The sequence below is a fragment of the Sesamum indicum genome, linkage group LG6, assembly GCF_000512975.1.
Source record: "Sesamum indicum cultivar Zhongzhi No. 13 linkage group LG6, S_indicum_v1.0, whole genome shotgun sequence".
In the NCBI taxonomy this organism is placed as follows: Eukaryota; Viridiplantae; Streptophyta; class Magnoliopsida; order Lamiales; family Pedaliaceae; genus Sesamum; species Sesamum indicum.
In genome coordinates, this window is record NC_026150.1 from 15,686,216 (window position 1) to 15,698,430 (window position 12,215).

At 37.1% G+C, this 12,215-nt stretch overlaps 2 protein-coding genes across 3 annotated transcripts; one reads left to right on the top strand and one right to left on the bottom strand.

The window, feature by feature from the left end:
* LOC105164536 (uncharacterized protein At2g39795, mitochondrial) lies at positions 6,741 to 8,189 on the top strand. 2 transcript variants are annotated; one of them, XM_020694914.1, is made up of 3 exons: positions 6,741 to 6,997; positions 7,119 to 7,390; positions 7,883 to 8,189. In XM_020694914.1, exons 1-3 carry the CDS (start codon positions 6,809 to 6,811, stop codon positions 8,040 to 8,042), a joined length of 621 nt encoding a protein of 206 aa, XP_020550573.1. In that variant the 5' UTR covers positions 6,741 to 6,808; the 3' UTR covers positions 8,043 to 8,189. The 2 variants fall into 2 exon arrangements, with proteins under 2 accessions (XP_020550573.1, XP_011081491.1); XM_011083189.2 differs by having other exon boundaries at positions 6,745 to 6,997; positions 7,119 to 7,435.
* LOC105164537 (Golgi SNAP receptor complex member 1-1) lies at positions 8,610 to 12,111 on the bottom strand. Its single transcript, XM_011083190.2, has 5 exons — positions 11,701 to 12,111; positions 11,019 to 11,249; positions 10,537 to 10,704; positions 9,257 to 9,370; positions 8,610 to 9,091 (listed from the first exon to the last, which is right to left on the bottom strand). Exons 1-5 carry the CDS (start codon positions 11,737 to 11,739, stop codon positions 8,978 to 8,980), a joined length of 666 nt encoding a protein of 221 aa, XP_011081492.1. The 5' UTR covers positions 11,740 to 12,111; the 3' UTR covers positions 8,610 to 8,977.

The window sequence follows — 12,215 nt, forward strand, 5'->3', positions numbered from 1 at the left end:
AAGGGGAATCAACAAAGTTTGCATTACTTTTACTGGAAAGAACAAACATGATCTGAAGAGTAGGGATATCAAGTGGAAAATTCAGAAAAACGAGATTTGGGGGGGTGTTGGGGAAGAATAGAAGATTATATAGCTTTGACATATTAATGGGATCCCAGAATAAAAAAGTAAGCAACTGGGTGAATACCTTGAGATTATCTAGGAATGGGCGAGAAGTGAATGCAGTAGCAGAGGAAAGAGAGAGAATTGCTGAAGCCATCTGGAGTGTATAAATAAAAGTAAAATCATTAAATGAAAATGGGAAGGAGTGATCAAATGAATGACGTTTGAGAAAATATTATGAGTCGCACATAATTCAGATTGCATGTGATGAATGTGGGCCAGAAACAATTGGAGTTAGTGGAAGAAGATTGATTTCATACAAAGAAAAGATGTGGAGAGATGAAGAGGGTTGAGGGGCATTATGTTGTATTTCGAACCTGTTGTGTAGTAGCTGTGGGTAGAGAGCAGCAGTGCAGAGGTGAGCAAAAGAAAGAAAGGAGCGGCAGCGATAGAAACGATGGCAGAGCAGATTGAGATTGCCGATTGCCTTTTTATCAGGATTCAGGAGCTGTTGTTGAGATTTATTTATCTTAGATTTACATTTTATTAACTCAACTCACAAATTTATGTATTGATTCAAACTTCAACCCATTAAATTAGATCAAATTTATGTGTATTAGGATTTTATTATTTTTTTCTTTTGATTGTCAACAATATCATGTGTACTAGTTAGGTTGAGTAAAAAGAAGAAGAGGCAGTCAGTCATAGTAATACTACGTTGTAATTTGCAGCGAAAATATGTATATGTATGTTCATATAATAGGGTATAATTACACCTCCCTCCAATGAGGTTTAATGAATTACACGTGAATTTTTTTTAATTTAAAAAATCATATCTAACATTCTTTATATTTACTTCTGAAATTTTTAAAATTAGTATTTTAGTAAAATATAAAAACAACCATAATTCAAATAGCAAAATATAATTAACTAGGAAAAATTGCAATTTTTGTCCAGTTTCTTAGGGGCGGTGGCGTTTCTAGTCCAGGTCTTTTCCAAAATAGAATAGTAGAACAATATAAAAATTTTTGGCAATTTTAGGACAAATTACCCTAAATCAGCCGGAATTGTGCACGTGGGGGGCACGTGAGCGTTTGAAAATTGGGGGAAGCTCACGTGTCCGGTGAAACCGCTTACGTGTAAAAAAAAAAAAAAAATAGGACCACATGACGTGGCAGCGCTGATGTGGAAAAAAAGTCACATCAGCTTGCCTATAGATAAAAATCGCAAGGTTTCTTCTGCAAACAAAATTGACAGCTTACCCCCAATCTTTGCTATGCAAGAACCCTAGTTCGCTCTTAATCTTTGCTAGAAAAAATTCGCTCCCAAGCCAAGCCACAATTTAAGGAGAAATTGAGCAAGGAATTGAAGATGAGCAGTGTTTCATCTCTCGTCGAATGTTATTGTGGAAAGAGAGCAGTGCTTCGGACCTCATGGACTGAGATCAATCCTAGAAGGAGATTTCATTCATGTAAAAACTACAATGTAAGTTTGTTTTTCTTTTTTGTTCATCTCCACTTTGCTGAGTTTTCTCCTCATTATATTGTTAACTTTTCTTATCTTCTTAACTGATTGTAGATGGGTGGGTGTGGTTTTTTTTATTGGGAGGACCCTCCAATGTGTAGAAGGGCGCGTGCAATTATCCCAGGTTTATTGCGCAAGAAGAATGAAATGAAAGCTGAAATTTTAAAACTAAATTTCAGGCATGGAAGACTTTGGAGACTGACAATTATTTTGTTGGTTGTTTGCATAATATGCATTTGGGTGAGTGTTGGATTATGTTCGAAGAAGCAACAAGAAAAATGTAGGGTGTAGATGATGAAGAAGATGGTTAGGCTTAGTTCATATTGTACTATTTTTAATTTGTAAGTGTTTGAATGTATTGTATTTAGTCTTTTTGAAGTACTTGTATTACATTACAAAATTCATATGTAATCATTTGGTTATGTGTAATGGAATTTTCCCCTATTTCAATGTATTGTATTTAGTCTCATCTTTCAATTAATTGTATTACAAATCCATATGTAAACATTTAGTTATGTGTAATGAAAGTTCTGCAAACAGAATTTATGTGAACTTGCACTGTGAACTCATAATTTCTGCAAGTACATGGACTGTGAACTCATGATTTCTGACAAAATTTCTGCAAACAAAATAAATCTCATAATTTCTGGAAAAATACATTGCAATTTCTGAAAAAATTCCTACAAACAAAAATCTCAACAATGCAAACAAAGAACAGAACAGTGAAGATTGAACTCATAATTTCTGCAACTCATAATTTCTGTCAAAATTCTTAGGTTGCAATTTGTTTGACTTCATGACATTTCACTTGCACAATATCCACAAAAACTCATCCAGAAAAACTATCCACAAACACTCATCATCTGACTGCATTCCTACCACCACAAACTATCCACAAAAACTCATCCACAAAAACTATCCACAAACACTCATCATCTGACTGCATTCCTACCACCACAAACTATCCACAAAAACTCATCATCTAACTGCATTCCTACCACCACAACACAAAAACTGATCCACAAAACCAAGTGCACAAAAACTAATCCACTACAACTTTGAAACATACTACTTTTGCCCGTGATCATCTGAACTTTGCGAAAGCCATTTAGAGATGTCAACCTACTTTCTCCCATGCTCCTTCACTATTGTCTTGAAAATAGGAGCTGCTGGCCTGCTTGAAAAAGAGGGCATGAAACTGGTACCAGCCATTCGAGGAGGTGCTCTGATGTTGAGTCTAGGTTGCAATGTCACTTGGGGTTGGAACGATATGTTTGTGTTGACCATCTGCAATTGTTCGTACATCGTAGGCCCTTGAACACATGGTGGAGTGGGTGTAGGGCCAGGTTCTGTCAGTATTTCTAGCTCCAAATCATGCTGCATTGGCTCATGTTGTTCCACAATTGGAGGTAAAATTGGTGGTTGATCATTTACTCCACTATCTGTAGCAAGTATAGTCACCTAATTGAATAGCATTGAACACACTGTCAACCAATTTGTAAAATAGGATTAAACACCCATAAAAAGTGAGCAAACTTACCCTATTTGCATATTCATAGACAGAATGTCTCCTCTTCCTTGTATTACTTCTGGATGATGAACTTGCTGAAAATGAAAATTAATATACAAAAGAGTACATTAGTTTATATGTATACAACAGATTATGTATAGAAATAAAAGTGAATATTGAGGTACCTTTGAAAATAATATATTCATTTCAGTCTCATCAAGCCCAGGTTCTTGCATGTCCTTATATAAGGGACATCCCTTTGCATTATGTCCCTCTTCACCACATATCTTGCAGTGGTGTTTGACATGCTGCCTTCTGAGTTTAATCTGTTTCTTCTGCTTTTTCTTTCCATCTTTTTCTTTACCTTTATCAGGCTCTCTATTTCTTGCTCCAGTAGGTCTTTCAAGACCCCGTCCAAAGTTTGGAGGCAACGGAGGAATGAAGCCTGTCTCAGCCCACAGCATTTCACCATTGATTGGTAGTATAGCAGGTCCATACACCGACTTGTATGTATCCACATTATAGTAAGGGTGAACCATCTCTTCAGTCTGCAAATTTTGATTAAAAATTACACTGCATGCATGCTTGCAAGGGATTCCTGACAACTACCACAATCTACATGTACAGTTCTCCTCTCCAAATCCATTGAGAACTGACTCCCATCATAACATGAAATTTGATAATGTCTATCATTGGCCTTAATAGGGATGCAGTCACCAATTTTATCAATATGTTTCTGCAGCAACTTTTTAATTTTGGGGCACATAGTTCCTTTCCACTTCTTCGCATTAGATATTCCCTTATCCATTCTAGCATTGTAAGAATAGGCGTATCTCTTGCATCCATTACGTTTGCATTGAAGCTTTCACAACAATTATTAAGTAACATATCACATTTTGGCAATTCAGTAAAATGTGACTTACTCCACTCACTTGGGGGCTTTTCATTCAACCACTCAAAAGCTTTCCCATCTAACTTTTTTATCTCTTCCATTCTTAGTTTAAACTCTCCCATTGTGCTTGCTCTTGCTGCTTTCCACATTGCATTTTTATATGCAAGACCCCTAAAACCCGCATTATTGAAATTATTGTGTAAATGTCTTACACAAAGCCTGTGTACAGCATTAGTAAAGACACTTTGAAAAGCCTGTATGGGTCCTTTCTGTTTGTCTGACATAAAAGTGTATTCACTGTCCCTCTGAATACACACATCCTGTTTCAGCACCGTTAAGAACCATTCCCATGTGTATGTAAACTCTCTCTGGACCACAGCATATGTAATAGGGTACAAGTTATTATTCAGGTCCACCCCGACAGTAGTTAGCAATATTCCCTTATGAGGTCCCTTCAAATGACAACCATCTACACATATAACAGGCCTACAACCTCCCAAAAACCCCTGCTTCAAAGCACTGAAATAAACATAGAACTTTTCAAATCTGTTCTGCCCATTTTCATCATTAATCCCAAATATGCCAATTGAACCAGAGTTTGTTTTCCTAAGCTCCTCTTGATAATCCCACAATTTTGTGAGGCTTCCTTCCAGTTTCTTTAAAGCTACTCTCTTGGCTCTGTACGCTTGATCTCTAGACACATGACATCTAAGCTCATTCTTGATGTCTACCCTCCACCCCTTTACACATCTTTTTGGATCAGACTTGAAGTCCTAAAGATATCTTTCACTTAGCTAACTAGTTTTCACATTTTTTACTTTGAATACTTATGGGCATGTGTGCTCATCCTTGTACAGATTAACCTGGAAAGTTTGTTCATTCTTCAACTTTGTTGTATGTATTTTCCACTCACATCCCCCCCAGAACATACAGCATAGACTTTGAAGGAATCATTCTTAGTGACTTTAACAATTCTCTTATTCTTTATTGCATGTGATTGCACTACTTTTTTGAACTCTTTCTTAGAACTAAAAATCATTCCCAACTCAAGTGAAGGATCATACATTTGATCTGGATTGAATGCAACAAAATTAGGCCCATTCTCCTCATCATCTGACTGTCTATGTTCATCGAGATCATTCTCACTAGCCACCATATAATTGATTCATTTTTAGAGTTGTATTCCTCGGCATCATTTGACCCACTGGCAATACCTATATCATTTTCATTGTCTAAAAACTCCACATTTTCTTCAAAAATACCCACATCCCCTGCCTCAGTTTCATTATTCATTTCATCATCCTCCAAACCTCCTATTTCAGCATTCATGTCATTTCCTCCTCCTACTTCTCCCAAAAACACTATGTCATCATCCTCCACTACTTTAGTTTTTCCTTTCTCCGTCTCCATCACCTTCCCCTTCCCCTTCCCCTTCCCCTTTGTTTTACCCTTTTTCCCCCTCACTAGACCAGTTTCAATAGCATCCTTATTAGGTTCTGGAGGCGTATGTTCAATATATACTGTAAATTCCCTAGTTGGCATGTGATCTAAAGCTTGTTCTAGTATGTCTTCATTACTGAACAATAGTTTAAAGCCACCATTTTTAATTATGTAAAACCTAATTCGTTGCCCAAAAACCCCACATTTTTCAGCAAACAGTTCAAGATTTTGCCTGTTCATATGTGTCACATTCACATAATCAAATTTCTGTAATTTTCCACCAATGCAAGCTCCAACAGGCATGTTTCTAAGTTCACACCATAGAACACAGCTACAGTTATGGATTTTGTTTCAGGGTCTGTAAAAAGAGCATAAAAAAAAAAAACCTAAGCAACATAGCAATAACAGCACACCATACCAACACCAAGCAATTGCATGGGGGACCACGTTTCCCCTTTACAAAAAAAAAAAAAAAAAAAAAAAAAAAAAAAAAAAAAAAAAAAAAAAAAAAAAGAAACACACAAACAAAACAACAAAGAACAGTCATCTTCAGGGGACCATGTTTCCCCTTTTTACGATACCAAATTTATTTCCTTTAAATACTATTCTGAGAACACTAAGCACAATGCAAGCAAAATAACAAAAAAAAAAAAATAGAGGAACCACTTACGATAACAGGCAGTGGCATATTAACATGCCTGTCTGCACGAATGACGACCATCTTCCCACAATGGATTCTACCGCAGTGAAAATTCCTTTTCCTTCGTGCTAAAGTCCAGTAATTGCTTTTTTACTCTTTTCTTTCTTTACAGTTTAGGGATTTGGCTGGGGAAATTTACCCCTCTTTCTTTACCCTACTCTTTAAAAGAGGTGAGAAGACAACAGCACGTGCTAAAGACGTGTTGTCTGTTTTCCCTCCAACACTATCCATGTTGGCAAGCTGACATGGCCTTTTTTTCCACGTCAGCTTTGCCACGTCATGTTGCCCCCTTTTTTTTTTACACCTAATCCATTTAATCGGACACGTCAGCTTCCCCCAACTTTCAGACGCTCACGTGCCTCCCTCGTACACAATTCCGGCCGATTTAGGGTAATTTGTCCTAAAATTGCCAAAATTTTTTAATTACTGTTCTACTATTTTATTTTTAAAAAGTCCTGGACTGGAAACACCACAACCCTTAAGAAACTGGACAAAAATTGCAATTTGCCCAATTAACTATTTATTTTATTGACACAGCCGTATCCAATTCCAATCCATAGAGAAACTACTTCTTTAACGCTCTAACTAAACCCGTCTTCTTACTTGGACTTTAGGTATAACCCACCGCACAAGAAAAAATATGAGTGGAAGAGCTCTTGTGAATGGATGCCGCAGAAGGACATCACTGCTTCCCTTCCCCCCTTTCTTCTCCATCATCAAATCCCTTTCTTCTTCCACTACGCAAATTCAATCGCCTTCCCACTCCAACCTGCTCAGGCTCCTCCGCAATGAAATCCAATACCACCATCATTACGCACCCCCACACCAGGTACCTTTCCCCTTTCTTCATTCTTGTTTCATGATGCACCTCCGCCTACTATGTGTGTATGTAATTCATTCAGTTCCCACTCTTTGTAATTTGGTTATTTCCCTTCTGTTTGCTTTTATAGCCTGTTACAGAGTTTGATGGATTTATGGTAGAAGATCGACCTGGTGAGCAGTGGATCACATTAAGGGGCAAATCAGCTAAGGATGAGAATATTAAAATTGAAGCAACAATGTTCGATGGTTCCATCATTGCTCCAAAATCTTGTGGTGAAAATTTGCGTCTTCACATAAGTGTGCTAGTTGATATTTGGAAAGGAGAAGGCACTGATTTAATGGAGTTTGTGTGCTCAGCATGGCCCGATTCTTTGGAAATTCAGAAAGTTTACATATTCAGGCATGGCAAATCTCCAGCTCAGCCTTACATGGGTCCTCAGTTTAAGTAATGATTTTCTCACCTTTCAATTACTTAATGGGATATTCTGCTGTCTTTTTAATGTGTTGCATGATCGGGACTGTGTTTTGCAATGGGTTTCTGTGGATTTATTACATAACAGCTTGCGATTTGCATGAGTTGTAGAACAAAAGAGGATTTTTACTTTGGTGGTAGTCATTGCTGTGATTTGATATTTCTCCTTCAAATAACTTATAAGTCATATTCGCAACATGAGACATAAAACGATGCATAAAGTGGTCTAATGGCAATGTGCCATTTAAAACTATCCCAAATACATAGTGCTAAGCATAATGGAGTTATGTCTCAATATTTTCTTTTCTTAGACTCCAGATATAAATATGTATTCTCGTTAACTATTAGCAGAAAACGCACTGTCAATTTGGCTTTCAACTTAGGCTTGCAGTTACTCATGGGTCGCCGTGTTATTTTCAGGATTTTGAACACTGAACTCCGGACTGGATTTTACGAGTTCCTGAAGACAAGGGGGGTAAATGATGGTCTTTCCAAGTTTTTGCATGATTATATGATGAACAAAGACAGGATTGAGCTTATGCGGTGGTTGGGGAAGGTCCAATCATATTTCGAAAAATAGTTAGATTTGTATACAGATAAGATTTAGCCCTTTTTTATGTTTCTGGCATGGGTTACATTTTGCGGATTGTTCCTCTGAACTAAGATGTAATGTAGTCCAAGCATGTGTGGATTAAATTACAAATTATGCTGATAAGAATACAGAGCACACATTTAGAGTTGTGAAGGCTTGACAAGAAACTTTTGATAAAATCAACTAGAAACCTTAGTAGTAAGGTACGATTTGGTCTCTTTCTGCTCCACTCAATGGGCATCTTGAATTGGAATATCTGTGAATGCTCACTGTTCACACTCACTGATATTAAAATTTATCTTGACTTTCAGATGTTGCTCCACATCAGGTTCCTTAATTCCAGTAGAATCTAATATAGAAAGGATATAATTTCTGGCCTTGTACCATTGGCATGTTTGTTTTTGTTCAGTTGATTTACTGTGGTGGTTGCATAAAATTCCAATCTATTCCAAATTCAAATTCACAACAAACAAGAAATCATGTCCACCGCCATGTAACATTTAAAACATTCCTTGGAATATATAGTTGAAGAATGAAACCATAAATTTCAACCCCTTTACAAGATTGACATGCAACAGCAATAAAAACACGAATGTTCATATTCATAGTCATTTACGAACAAATCAATAGCATACCTCGACCATTGACCATAGTCTAAAGTAAGTTGAATAAATTCTAGCAAAATCAAATGTAATCTTTGCACATGAACAGTGACTTCCTAGATTCCTCCAAGACCTATGAGAAACAAATATAATATAGATTCTTCGACTGCCAGGGTAGCTCAATAGTTTCATCTGACATACCATCACAAAATGTAACAAAACGAATGACCAAGTGACAGCCAATACGGTATGTACAACTACAAATAATATACCCAGCGTAGATCACCTCACATGGCTCCAGCAGTGTACTGGAAATAGCACCTACTTGGTCCACCAGTAAATTAAAATCAGGAACGTGCAGACAGATGCAACTAAGGAGAGTATGATGGTGTCCATGGACTTTTTCTTCTTTATTGCTGAGAGAATATGATTTACCTGCAAAAATTTCAAGTGTCACAGAGCAATTAAATCAAATAGGCACTCAACTAAAAACTTTATTATGAACTATGCGCCCTGCATATCTGGTATGTAGATAGTTTCAAGTGCACATGTACAACACTTTTTACTTCTATAGTTTATACTATATATTAATTTCCTTACTGTGGGAAGGCGGCTGCCAACATTACTAAGCTTTGAGTTGATGCCCCCAAATGTTGAACGCTGAAACACAAGGGACTTCAAGGTCTCTTGTGCTTGTGATATCAGAGAGTCCATCTACAGGAATACAACAGTCAACTTGAGTGAAACCTAACATACAGAACAATATAAAAAGTAGAAACTGACCGAACATGAGTAGATAACCTCTCCAAATCTGAGCTACTGTTTCCTAGCTAACTTTGTTAATTTTTTGAATAGAACAAAAGAAAAGATAATATGAGAATCTATAGATTATCTGGAGCAAGGACCTTCCAAAACACCTCCTATTGACCACGAATTCATTAAATAATCACCCATGCAAAACATACTGTTATATTTAATAAGATTTGAACATGCATCCCCATTGACTACCAAAATGATGCAATAAAACACAATGCTTGATGGTTGTGTTATGTACTTTCGACATACTTCAACAGTTATATGTTCAGTCCATAATTTAAGAATTTGAATGAAGCACTTCGGAAACCTTCCAGATACAGTTCTCTCTCTAAGGACTTTCTTGGAGCGGTGCCTCTATAGTATAAGCTTTCCTACTCTTCCAATTTCCTTTTTATTATCATCAATTCCGCAAAGCATGCGAGGCCAACCATTCCAGGCTCGAGTCCAAAAACGTGGCAATTCCATCAAACGAATTGGGAAATATTGCCAGTGTTGGAGGCAAGCATTCACTCCTACCATGATCCCTTCAGTAAGCCACGTGGCAGTTGAGGAGGTTAACCTCTCTACCAATTGCCGTCAGGCAAAACTCAATATTCATGTCCAATCTGGCTCTAGTTTAGCTGTCAAACATGATGTGAATATACCTAATATTCCTCGCAAATTTCTAGGATATCCAAAGTTGGGCTCTAAAACATGCCTAGTTGCCTCCCAGGAGAAATTCACCTCTCTACCTTTTGCCAGATATGCCATCCAGCAAAAGATTAATGTCCATCAAAATAATCCATTAGTTTGTCCAGGGATTAAAAAAAAAGGGCATGCTTAAAATACTTATTTACTTATTCTTCTAATTACCATTTGCTTTTTCATAAGTGGGATAACATTCCCCAGATGCCTGTAGACCCTAGTGTCATGCTGTTTTGTTGGCAGTTCAAAATGTTTTATCAAAGCAAGATGCATATCCACTTAGTTTCTAAGTCATGCAAAATTTAACTCCTGAGACTCACATCTATAATAAACTTTGACATTTAGAAGTACTCTTCACACAAAATGACCAGATCACTAACCTGGCCGGAACTTCTATGGAGGGAAGCACGCTCCTTAAGAAGAGCTTGATCATAGGAACCACCACCATCTTCGAGGTCTAATCTTGTTCGATCAAACTCCCTAAAATCTTCAAGCAGTGATGCGTGCTCTTTCTTGGCTCTCTGACTGGAATGGAGTCGCTTAAATTCCTACAACCCAAAAGCTGGATTTCTCAAGGTATATTATAATAAGCAACAGGGTTACAGCATATCAAAATTAAATGTTTGCCATCTGAAAGAGAGGAGGATGAACCTTTCAACATTAATGCAGTTCCAGGATGCATTCTGCTATTTTTCATTTTCCATGATGCAACAAAGAGCAAATTATCCCATACACACATTACTCATGTACACATAAAATCCTTTCAAGAGCACAAGAGAAAAAAAAGAAAAAGGAAAAACAGACAATGCTAACTTCTAACTCCAGGTTCTTAACATAGTCGACCTATGAAAATATTATTAACCTGCATAAGATCCTGAAAAATTTCTTGATGCCGAGTCAATGTATGAGAAAAAATTTCTGATCCTCCAGATGAAACCCAAGCTTGCATTTGCACGTTTACTTGTTGAAGCTGTTTCAAAAGCTGATCAATTCCCGACTCGAGATCATTATCGTTAGAATTATCAACTTTTGTTGATACTAATTTACGATACAAATGCATCTGCTCATCCAGCTGGGCTTCAAGTTTCCTTGCCTAGTAGGATATAAGCAAAAAGGGAGAGAAACTGTCAGAGTTGATCCAAGATGAAATTCGTAATAGGAATTAGCAGAAGGCATATCGGAATCATGATCAGAATCAGATGCTTAACATATATTATGAATAATGCGCTTCAGTTTTTCTTAGCGTTGAGACATTCTGGAAAAGTGAAGGGGGGTAATGATAAAACCTGAGCAATTTTTGCCAGAAAATGGAAGATTACAAAATGACTCGATTCAGTTGAGCTGATGCATCAGAAATGAAATGAAGGGAGAAATCTGATATTAGAAAATTCTAGTTGGTTTAATCATCACCCGATTCAACCGTGTTGAACAAAATGGAATGGAACCCTATGCGGATGGATAGTGGATCATGAGCAAAAGAAATCGTCGGAAAATTCAGCCCTAACTTGGTGGATAAAGCAGCAATTCCAGAATTACAGACATACCTGTTTACGCAAGGAATCCCAAGAGGTAGGAGGATCCATTCGTCTCGTTTTCACCAGTATTCTTCAATTCGATTCTCTACTTGGTAAAAGGAATTTGTGGGCGGAGGAAAAATATATGTTGATGATAGAATAGGAAAAAATGGCAAGTGAAAATGTGATGTTGGTGGCTCAGCGGAAAAGATTGTTGAGCGATGATGCGTCGAGATGCGAGAGGGAGAGTCTTGAAAAGAAAGGAAGCATTTGGATTTGGATTTGTTGTTTAGACATTAGAGCGAATTGTCGACTGCTACCGACGACTACTACTACTACTGATGTCTTTGTATTTTTACCACCAATTCATCATCCCTTTCCTCTTCATCATCAATGTTTATGTTTGTACCCATTTGTAATTTACTACAAAACCAGATTACTCTCTTAATAAGTTCAAAATAAGTCTATATGTATGTGGTTGTGTGCATTTGGAACATAAATCATTGCTACTGTGAACAATTTGTTCAAATTCACCCTCTCTCTTA

Excerpts from the sequence above, each read along its gene's own strand:
- LOC105164537 (XM_011083190.2), bottom strand. The coding sequence starts at position 11,739 with ATGGATCCTCCTACCTCTTGGGATTCCTTGCGTAAACAG. Across the intron at positions 11,250-11,700 it reads GGGATTCCTTGCGTAAACAG|GCAAGGAAACTTGAAGCCCA; the intron begins GTATGTCTGTAA and ends ATATCCTACTAG. Across the intron at positions 9,092-9,256 it reads TTGGCAGCCGCCTTCCCACA|GTAAATCATATTCTCTCAGC; the intron begins GTAAGGAAATTA and ends AAATTTTTGCAG.
- LOC105164536 (XM_011083189.2), top strand. The coding sequence starts at position 6,809 with ATGAGTGGAAGAGCTCTTGTGAATGGATGCCGCAGAAGGACATCACTG. Across the intron at positions 6,998-7,118 it reads ATTACGCACCCCCACACCAG|CCTGTTACAGAGTTTGATGG; the intron begins GTACCTTTCCCC and ends TTGCTTTTATAG. Across the intron at positions 7,436-7,882 it reads TACATGGGTCCTCAGTTTAA|GATTTTGAACACTGAACTCC; the intron begins GTAATGATTTTC and ends TGTTATTTTCAG.